General features: G+C 38.1%; 3 protein-coding genes across 3 annotated transcripts; 1 reads left to right on the top strand and 2 right to left on the bottom strand.

The window, feature by feature from the left end:
* Positions 1-521: 521 nt before the first annotated feature.
* Positions 522-2,133, bottom strand: snrpd2 (small nuclear ribonucleoprotein D2 polypeptide). Its single transcript, XM_077611459.1, has 3 exons — positions 1,966-2,133; positions 922-1,101; positions 522-841 (listed from the first exon to the last, which is right to left on the bottom strand). Coding segments are annotated over exons 1-3 (357 nt in total). The 5' UTR covers positions 1,968-2,133; the 3' UTR covers positions 522-666.
* A 124-nt stretch (positions 2,134-2,257) lies between these two features.
* On the bottom strand, positions 2,258-3,913 carry polr2i (RNA polymerase II subunit I). Its single transcript, XM_077611746.1, has 6 exons — positions 3,721-3,913; positions 3,533-3,587; positions 3,331-3,404; positions 3,119-3,193; positions 2,614-2,665; positions 2,258-2,457 (listed from the first exon to the last, which is right to left on the bottom strand). The coding sequence occupies exons 1-6, from the start codon at positions 3,780-3,782 to the stop codon at positions 2,395-2,397; spliced, it is 381 nt and encodes a 126-aa protein (XP_077467872.1). The 5' UTR covers positions 3,783-3,913; the 3' UTR covers positions 2,258-2,394.
* An 844-nt stretch (positions 3,914-4,757) lies between these two features.
* On the top strand, positions 4,758-9,261 carry lbhl (LBH regulator of WNT signaling pathway, like). Its single transcript, XM_077611543.1, has 4 exons — positions 4,758-5,128; positions 7,265-7,337; positions 7,467-7,770; positions 8,437-9,261. Exons 2-4 carry the CDS (start codon positions 7,269-7,271, stop codon positions 8,514-8,516), a joined length of 453 nt encoding a protein of 150 aa, XP_077467669.1. The 5' UTR covers positions 4,758-5,128; positions 7,265-7,268; the 3' UTR covers positions 8,517-9,261.
* Positions 9,262-9,498: the final 237 nt, after the last annotated feature.

The following is a 9,498-nucleotide window of genomic DNA, read 5'->3' as shown; positions in this document are numbered from 1 at the left end:
ATAGCTACTCAGTAATTAACAAAAATCCCTGTCTGGCCAGCTTTTCTGTATGTCCAGCTTTATTCAGAGACTAAGGTTGTGTCCCAATTCAGGGTTGGCACTCTGAGATCGCATTTGAAGCCCTGTTACGTCACAAGACTGTGTGAAGGCCTGTCCCAACCCGTTAAAACTCAGGGGAAGCTCCTCTCACGCACTCACAATAGATCCTCCTCGTCGGCAGATTTGATCTTTTGATCCTGAGTGATTTTGTGTTTAATATGAATTTGAAATGGTTTTCAACATTATATTAAAAAGTGGGGTAATTTACCTCGCATGGGGAAAGTCTAGTTTTGTCCCCAATCCAGTAAATTCTCAATTTTTCAGGATTGCTCACCAAACCAAAGTAGGGGGTGTGGGGGCGAAGAGAATTTAACAAATATTGTAATTACTACTATGGTGAGCAATAAAATGTACTTTTAAATCCAAGGACAAGTAGAGCTCTGAAATGACACTTACTATTAAAATGAAGAAATAAAGAAAACTTTGGTCGACAAATCAAAGCCCTACTTTATTTGGGTACTGTGTGTTGTAATCAGGAAGCATAAAAAAGTAAAAAAAAACAACAACCAAAATGTTTCCATAATCAGGTCAGAGAAAGAAACTGGGGACCATTAGCCAACCTCAAGTTCATTTTCCTGTGATGAGGGGATTTCTGAGCACAACAATGACAGAGTCCCCCCGAAGAAACATTTTAGAGATGTAGCGATCCTTATTCACTGGTTTTGACTTCTTCTTTCCTTTACCACTCTTGGGAACTTCAGTCCACATCTCCTTTACATTTTCCAAGACCATGTTGCAGTGCCTGAAAAATCATCTAGTTAGAAAAAGCTTCTCCAAACACTTATCCTACATCAAAAAAAAATCCCATAATTTGCGGAGTACCTGTCAAAAGCCTTGACTCTTCCAAGCAACTTTTTGTTGTTGCGACAGTTAATGAGGACTTGGGTGTTGTTCTTGACAGACTGGGTAAGCACAGACAGGGGGCCTGTGTTGAATTCCTCCTCTTCTCGTTTCTGGAGTTCTTCAGGGCTCATTTCTGATTTGGGTTTAGTTAACAAACTCCTAAAAAAGACCCCAAAAATGATTATCGCGACATCACTTATCGCAATTTTTTTACAGTTCATAAAAATGTGAAATCCGCTGAAACTCGTAAGCGGAAGCCACTATTGCTACTAGGACTCTGCACTGATATATTTTTTAATTGGGGTGACCCTACTTCGCAATGTTTCGATTATCGCGGCCATGTCTGGTCTACATTAACCGCGATATTCGAGGGATTACTGTGTCAGTACGAACGAACCCTTAAGTCCAACTTCTCATTACTATTTTGTGCAGCAGTGTAATAAAGTAATTTAGACAGTTTTTTTTCTATTAATTTCGTAATCATGCTATACTAGAATACATACATCTTTAGCATTTTTAACACATTGTAAGGACACCTTTGCAACGTTAGTCTCGGACGTAAGCACAACGGCGATTGTACCATTATGCATTACTATACAGTAAACGACAAATTAAATAAAGTATTAAAAAGGATCAAAATGATGCAAGTTGTATTGAGTACACCAATGTTAACAGGATCGAAAGTGCTATCGCAGAAATTAAGTAGCATAGCATTATCATGCAAGTATCTCAGGAACAAAGACCATGTCTTGTTGTTGCGGATCTGGTTTGTATGTTTTTATAAGAATAAAAAAATAGATGACACAGTGATAGCTTAAAAAAATATACAGAAAAAATAGGAACGTATTGCTATACAAGACTTGTTAGCTCCAGTGCAGTAGCTGTGGCTAACATAGGCAGCATTGTTTGAATTTAAGCGCATCAATACTAATACAAACGATATAAACGTCGTTAGATTGCACATTTAATACGTGTAGTCAATAGTCGACTGCATCGCTCTTTTATATAGTCAAAAATACTCACATGTTTGCCAATAAATGTGTTCGGCCTTATGCGTCCTCACGTTTTGCCTTCCTCTGTAGCTGTAACGATTCCTCTTCGCATGGATGTAGATGACTTCCGGGTATTCCGCGCTTGAAATTTCCACAACTTCCGGGTCATTTCAGTGCGTCACTGATACACCAAATACATACTTATACTATGAGTATATTTTTTAAACAATAGAGTAGATGAAGCTTAGGATCTCCATGAGAAGTGAGTGCATGCTTTAAAATGAAGAACGTCTGATCCTGTCAATTAAAAAAAATCGCAAGTCTAAGTTTGAAACAAGACATTAGTTTAATAGCAAAACGACATGAAAATGACAACTGCATAGAAAAAAACTAAATTTAAGAAAACAACTAAATAATAACAACTCTATGCACAAGATTTGTGACAAAGTTGTCATGCGCACTATTCTGTCCATCTATGTCCGCAGTGAGGGGCTGTGCAGACATAATAAAGTCTCATAGCATCCTATATAGAAAAGAACAAAATGCATGATTAGTATATAAAAATGCATAGAATACTTTAAGAACACCAAATCATAAATAAATTGAAAAAATATATAATAAACATGAATTTGTAGAATTCTTATATTTAAGTTGCATTGTAACTAGGCAAAATGATTACCTCAGCTTTCATGCTGTGTGATTGGAAAAACACTGCCTCCTTGTGGCCACATCTGGGAAGACAGTAACAGTCGCGTTATCAAGTCTTTTATATGATAGATATATTTAAAGCTTTTAAATATATACATTTAATGAGCAAACTTATCTCTGGTTGGCAAACTAAGAAATAATTTTAAAATTAATACCCAAAAATATGCTCCAAATGAATGTGTAGACAGATTTGTGGGAACAAATTTGAATTAGAGAACCAATATATATTTTGGGGGACATTACAGCACATTGTATTGAAAAATAAGTCATTGATTGCAAATATGCTTTGTCAGTGCACATTCACCAACATTTGATAATCCATGTATCATGTATAAATAAACACTGGCTTCTCCAAGGATGTGTATTTATGTCTCTTTGGTATTGTATAATTTAATCTACAGTCTTCAATGGCCTGTGATCCTTGTGAGGATGAGCAGTACAGAAAAGAATGAATGAGTCTTCAAGGTCAAACTTACTTTGGGCAGGGATGGTCTTCTGTCCTTGGTAAGGTTGGATCTTGTGATACATCGGCAATAATTTGGGTCAGTTCACTGCAGAAATAAGCGTGATGAGACACGTCCACCAAAAAAAATAAAACATAAAACAAAGACATTTGAGCATGCCAAAGGGATGACATCGTCTTAAACTTCTTTTGAAAACAACATCTTGAGGAAAAGCTCATACTTACTCAACCTCATGAGTTATCTTGTTGACATATATACAACTATTGTCCGCCTCTTGCTGGTAGTCACAATTTCTGCACTGTAAAGTGAGATAAACAAAAATCCAATAACTAAACGTGTCAACTTTGTGTTTAAAACTTTAATAATGTAGTCCTGTTTGACCGTATCATTTTAAGTGAACATCCTTTTTGACTATTTCATACATACTGCGTAAAGTAAGATCCGATTCTCCTTATCTTCCTTAGGATACAACATGTTGTTACTGCAAAGTAAAAAATTAAGTATATTAATTTCACCGTCAATTGAAAATACTATTTCAAAACACAATAAATGAAGTTATGAAGACCCGTTCGTGTAGCCTTCATTTAGATAGCTAGTTGGCATCACAAGCTCACCATTCTTGACAAAATCGGATCCCCACAAAGCCCGGCTCGTATGTCCCGGTTTCTAAATCCATTGGAATGACTACTGTGAAATGATGAGGAAAAAAAAGAAAGAGATAAAATCTGAATTCAATTTAATTACGTTACACGGTTGCTAACATGCTACCGTTTTAAGGGACTATGAAAACAGACAATCTGCGCATGTCTGGAGTTTTGTACTCGTTAAAAGAGGTAGCTCCCCCAGTGGTTGGAGGTAACACTGAAGTCGTGATAATGTGAAACTAATATTAATGCACCCCCAAATGTGGGTTCTGCAGGGTTATCAATGTGGACACTAAAAGTAAACAATTATTCACCGTTTTAAATTGGAAGATCAATTAAAAAAACCGCCCAATTTCCTGAAATTGGCTGACCACCAATTCAGGGTGTCCCCCACTTGGTGCCTGGATCCTATTATCACAATATTATAATGTTGTAAGATGATATTTGATGTAATATTAAATATAATCAAAATAGAATTGTCTGTTATATATATATATATATATATATATATATATATATATATATATATATATATACATATATACATATGCATATATATATTTTAAATAATGTGTGTGTGTACACAGTATATATACTGTATATTATCCTGTCCAATCTCCCCTCCCCACCCCATGCCTGAGCCCTTGATCCCTGAGCTAATTCCATGAATCACCCAAATCTAAATCTACCAAGGGTGCAGCGGCACACCAAGTTGAGAGTTCAGCTTGCTATAATAACACAAAGGGATCGTTCGAATAAACAACAGAGGGATGCCAACAACTACTGTCCTAATTTCTGTAAAGATAGGTAAATCTAGAAGCAGTCTTGCAGCATTGGAGTGATGTTAGCCTTCATTTACACTCTTGGCCATCTGTGTGCCCTTGCACATACATCTACGACGCCCTGTGCCAACTCATCAGAGGCGACAGTCAAGCCCGGCTGACGTCACCCATCAAGCCCGTATAATCGAAAGAGACGCTAATCCAAAGCCTGATTGTGGGTTGGGCTAGGAGAGGGAGGTCGGTGAAACTGACACAAGGAGGGAAGTTCGAAGGGAGCACTTGTTGGCAGAGTTGGACTAATGCAAAAGTGAGGCAGTTGCTGTCCTACCCGGAGTAAAGCCGTCAAAGAAATTGCCCTCCCTTCTAGTATCCCCATCCCCGAGCATCTCTGAGGGGGTGGGTTGCCCTCATCCAGGCCTCGTCCTGGACCCTAACAGCCTCACTGAACGCTCCGCAGAGGGGGAATGCTGCGGGAGCTGCTCACCATCTTCTGAAGCCCCCAATGTCCAGACCGTGCCCACTGTGGGAGAGCCTGTCTTCTCCCCGGTGGATCTGTGCCAAGATGGAGAAGACAGCTATGTGACAGCAAAAGAAGGGTAAGAATCAATAGAGGCAGAATTGCAATACTCAAACTCATTTTTAACTTAAACTAGAAAAGTAACATTTAGATATTTGTATGACTTGTTGAGTGTTTAGTATTGGCTTTCATTTCAGTCCTGAATAAATCTTTTAAAAGTGATTGTATTTAGTTAAAGTTGTATCATATTTTGCCATATTTTTTATAATGTTATTGTTTTCTTTTCCAACAGTGCTGATAGAATTTTGAGAAAGTGTAATTGTACAGGTGTTTAGAGAGAGTGTATATGATAGGGATTACATGGACGCTAAGCTTCTTCATAATAGCTTCGGTAGGTTTCCGTCCCAGGTGGCACACAAACAGCTTAGTGTGACACGCATCATCTGCACATATAAGAAATTGTGCACATTCCATAAATTGGGCATAAAAGGTACTTCCCCACCCAAAACTGATCCGGTCAGGATGAAAACAAATAAGTGCCCTGTTTTTTAACCATGCAGTGTTTCTTCAATTTCAGCAGAGTTAGTAAGTCTAGCCAGAGACTAAATGTACTTGTAGCAAGCATGTCAACTAAGCATTTAGTGCATTGCTTTGGCACAAATTAATGGCATCTGTTTGTCCTTTTTCATATTACATTGTTTTTAATTTGACAGGAAAGGAATCCATTTAGATGACTTAATACTTTTGAGAGTTATCTGTTGCGATAACATTGTGATACAATTACAATAACCATCGGAATGTATTGCTTAAAAAACATTTAATTCCTCTAAAAAACGTTTATTCTCCCCTATTTTCCATATTTGTTTTGTTTATTTCAGTTACAAAATATCCTCAATGTCTTGGTTGTTGATAGACTTAAAAACAAATCTCTCTCTAACATGTTTGCTGATATTAATGTTACCAAACATTCGATGTGCTCAAAGCAGATTCTAAATTGAGTACAAACACTTAGATGAGATTTGTCTTTCAGTAGAGATGTCATTAAGAGGGAAGCAGTAAGCATATTTTTAACAGATTTCATGTTGCACCATGACCCTGACATTCAACAAAGTATGACTAAAGCAGGTAGTGTGGAAAAAAAAGGAAAATGGAATTAGAAAAAAAGAGGTTTCAGATAGATTCTCAAGCTTGCTTAACCAATCTCTCTGTTTACATGGACACCCCAAAGTGTTTGAAGCTATATGTAGCTGGAATGGAAGACTTTTTTTAAGCGTCTATGGACCACACTGCTGCCCCACAATCTTTGTGAACTAGATAACCTCAGGATGTCTCACATGTACTATCAGGTTAGAGTAGTACAGCAAATGGTTGGTGGCAGATGAAAAGCAGCCGCCACACTCACTCCCTCTCTTTTAAAATAAGGGCGTGCGGTGCATGTGTTCAGTATGGTTCACAGTCACAACATGAATTATGAGCTGTAGCAGACATAATCCATTTTTTTAGAAAAGCCCTGTTTGACTCTGCGCTAATCTGTAGTGTGTGTGTGTGTGTATGTGTGTGTGTGTGTTTGTGTATTACAGGGGACACCATGTGATGACACATGCAGGAACAGCCACCTAATTCACTTAGTCTGGCAGCATTAGAAATGTAGGAGTGAATGCAAGCCTGGGAATATATAGCCTGGGAACAGCTGAAATTTAGTTGGGAAGATGTGCTGTTTTTGTATTAAAACAAAGGCATTTGAAGGACAGTGTGAAGAATGTCAGAGCGGTGCAGATTTTAAAGTGTGTGTTTATCGCTCGAAAATCAACTGCATGAGTTTTCTCATCCAAAGCTACTGCAAATGTCATTAAGTTAGGAATGCAACATACACCACACGGTTTTGGGTTGGAGAGTGCATTTTCTTTCCAGTCCAGTTATGAGTTCTGGGGGATTCCGAAGGGCCCCTAGGATGACATTCCTTCCAATTATGAAGGTTTTTAGTTTAATTTATCATCACGTGACTTCAGGAAACTGCTTGTGGTTATGTCTAGGACCTCATAAAGTTGTTAGAAACAACCTTGGTGAGCCCTTTTCGCTGCTTTATGTTGGTGATGTTATGAACACCAAGTGCTAATCTTTATGTTCCGTGAAGGTTTTTCCTTTGACATTAACCTTTAAATGGGAGAGACTAGTTTACTTTTTAACAGTGTAGTTCTTTTTGTCCTTTCCGCAGAGGGATGGAAGAACTAAGCGGCCAGGATTCAAATTCTGAAGATTTGAAAAGAAAGGAACGATTGCCTTACCAGGTACCTATCTTCATTTCAGTCAAGAGAAATTCTACACTGCCTCTATCCTTGTTTACGGAAAAATTCTCACTTAACTTATGATGGATTCAAGACAATGGTTACCTTTCTACTATACTTCTCTTTCTTCAGATATTCCCTGACCCGGTTGAAGTAGTCCTTGACCCGGAGAGGTCTTTGAACAACTTGTCTCAAAACCACCAGCGGGAGCGTCTGCCTTCCATTGTTGTCGAGCCTACTGAGGTGAGCGAGGTGGAGAGCGGAGAACTACGCTGGCCTCCGGAAAACATAGACATGGAGGAGGATGAGGAGGACCTCTTCTTGGAGCAGTGCATCCCCCCAGCCAATATTGCTGACTGGGGAGAGGAGGAAGAGGAGGATGAGGGGGGAAGAACATCTGTTATTTTGAGCCAGCATCAAGGACTAACACTTATTGGTGAGTTAATGATGTTTTATGTTTGCTTTGGGAAAATATTTTGGTTAGTGAGGTTTTTTTCTTCTTCTAAACTTGGGAGAAGGAACACAGCCCAACTGACTTTAGAGGGAGTGGCAGCTAAACACAGAAGCATTACATCATCTCCTCATTTTCTGTGTCATCCGCATGATGACACGACAGCCAGTGGTGTCCAGCTAAGTAGTCGTGTTGGTTTGTTGGAGCATATGCCGACCACTTGCATTACCATGCTTGTAATGCCTGCCAAAAATTAAAATTAGCACAATGACAGTATCAGGACATGTAAAATCTGCTATATTAATGTATCAAAAGTGCATTCATTACTCCTGATCCTCTTAATCCTAATTTGCTTCATCAAATGCAAGACTTATATTTGAAACTGCCATCTTTAGATCCTAAAGCCAGGTATTGTCACTCCCCCAAAGGAAAACCATCTGCAAGATCAGTTAGCCAAACAAAAAACACTCAGTTTTTCTTAATGTTGCAGGCCCTTTTTTGAAGGTCTTGCCAAATTCTTTCCATTTGTTCAGTTCCAATGCTTTTGCTGATCAAAATGGTTTCTCTTAACCAAATGAACATACAGAAAAACAAAACCTCATTGTCCTCTCTGCCATTTTCACAGCCACCTAACAATTTTCTGTTATGCAGATCTACAATCAGACGCATTTCGTGATGACACCCCCACTCTTCCACCAAGCTGTTCTCCGGCTCTCCACCGCAACCTCTGAAAACCCAGTAAGGAAAGAGTAATAAGCTGACACTGACAATGAAAGATTATGCTGGTGAGCTGAAAGCCTAAAAGAGAAAAATATGTTCAAGCACCGATAAACAGCCAGTGAATCTCACAATGAAGCCATAAATGGGCATGTCTGCTCACTTGGCTGATGAAGATAATCTCAGCAACACACATTGTAAAATGAGGCAAACATTCACAGAACATTACCAAGTTTGCGTTTTTTCCCTGAAACTTTGAGTCATTTGTGCTTTTTATGTAATTTCCGTAACTTCCACTTTTTAAGGTGTTTGAGCAATAGTGCTATAATTGTACTGCTGTGCTCATCATGTTGTTCCTTTTCCTCTATTTTCTAAAGATTTTTCCACCCTCTGGCTACTTCTGTTGAGAGATGATATTTTTATTTATTATTCATTAACTAGTCCTATCAGGGCTGAAGTCAAAGATTCCAATATTAAAACATTTTAAAAACCCATTTCTTTTCTGACATAAAAGGCAGCTCTTGTTTGTGGAGCCATTTAGATAAAGGCAGAACTTTAATGGTGTATTTCTATGGATTTCAATCTGTTTTTGTTTGTCTAAACTGACTTGTGAATGCAATGTATATACAGTAGGATGTTGGGACTTTATGAATAAATATAATGTACCTGTGGTAAAGTATTTTATTCCATTGCAACATCCAATAAAGTATAATATTCATACACTTCTGATTTAGGATTAAAAGTTACTATATAATTGCGTTATTGTTGTTGTTATTATATGTTATTGTTATTGCATGCTTATTTCAAGACTATAAATGTATTACAGAGACAAACTTGTCAGAAAAGCTTGGTTTAGGTCACATAATTTATCTTAAAGCATAACATTGTACCATAATGAAGTGGCTTTCTATGAGCCCTGATTAAAATCCTGTTGCACATCGTGGAAAGAGCTGAAACATGCAATGCAGAGAAAGCCCATGTCAATCCTGTACAGAG

Source organism: Stigmatopora argus, chromosome 10 (genome assembly GCF_051989625.1).
Source record: "Stigmatopora argus isolate UIUO_Sarg chromosome 10, RoL_Sarg_1.0, whole genome shotgun sequence".
NCBI lineage: Eukaryota > Metazoa > Chordata > Actinopteri > Syngnathiformes > Syngnathidae > Stigmatopora > Stigmatopora argus.
This window is presented reverse-complemented; position numbering and strand designations above follow the sequence as displayed.

Excerpts from the sequence above, each read along its gene's own strand:
- snrpd2 (XM_077611459.1), bottom strand. Across the intron at positions 842-921 it reads AGAGTCAAGGCTTTTGACAG|GCACTGCAACATGGTCTTGG; the intron begins GTACTCCGCAAA and ends ATGATTTTTCAG.
- polr2i (XM_077611746.1), bottom strand. The coding sequence starts at position 3,782 with ATGGATTTAGAAACCGGGACATACGAGCCGGGCTTTGTGGGGATCCGA. Across the intron at positions 3,588-3,720 it reads ATCCGATTTTGTCAAGAATG|TAACAACATGTTGTATCCTA; the intron begins GTGAGCTTGTGA and ends TTTACTTTGCAG. Across the intron at positions 3,194-3,330 it reads AAGATAACTCATGAGGTTGA|TGAACTGACCCAAATTATTG; the intron begins GTAAGTATGAGC and ends TTATTTCTGCAG.
- lbhl (XM_077611543.1), top strand. The coding sequence starts at position 7,269 with ATGGAAGAACTAAGCGGCCAGGATTCAAATTCTGAAGATTTGAAAAGA. Across the intron at positions 7,338-7,466 it reads AGGAACGATTGCCTTACCAG|ATATTCCCTGACCCGGTTGA; the intron begins GTACCTATCTTC and ends CTCTTTCTTCAG. Across the intron at positions 7,771-8,436 it reads TCAAGGACTAACACTTATTG|ATCTACAATCAGACGCATTT; the intron begins GTGAGTTAATGA and ends TCTGTTATGCAG.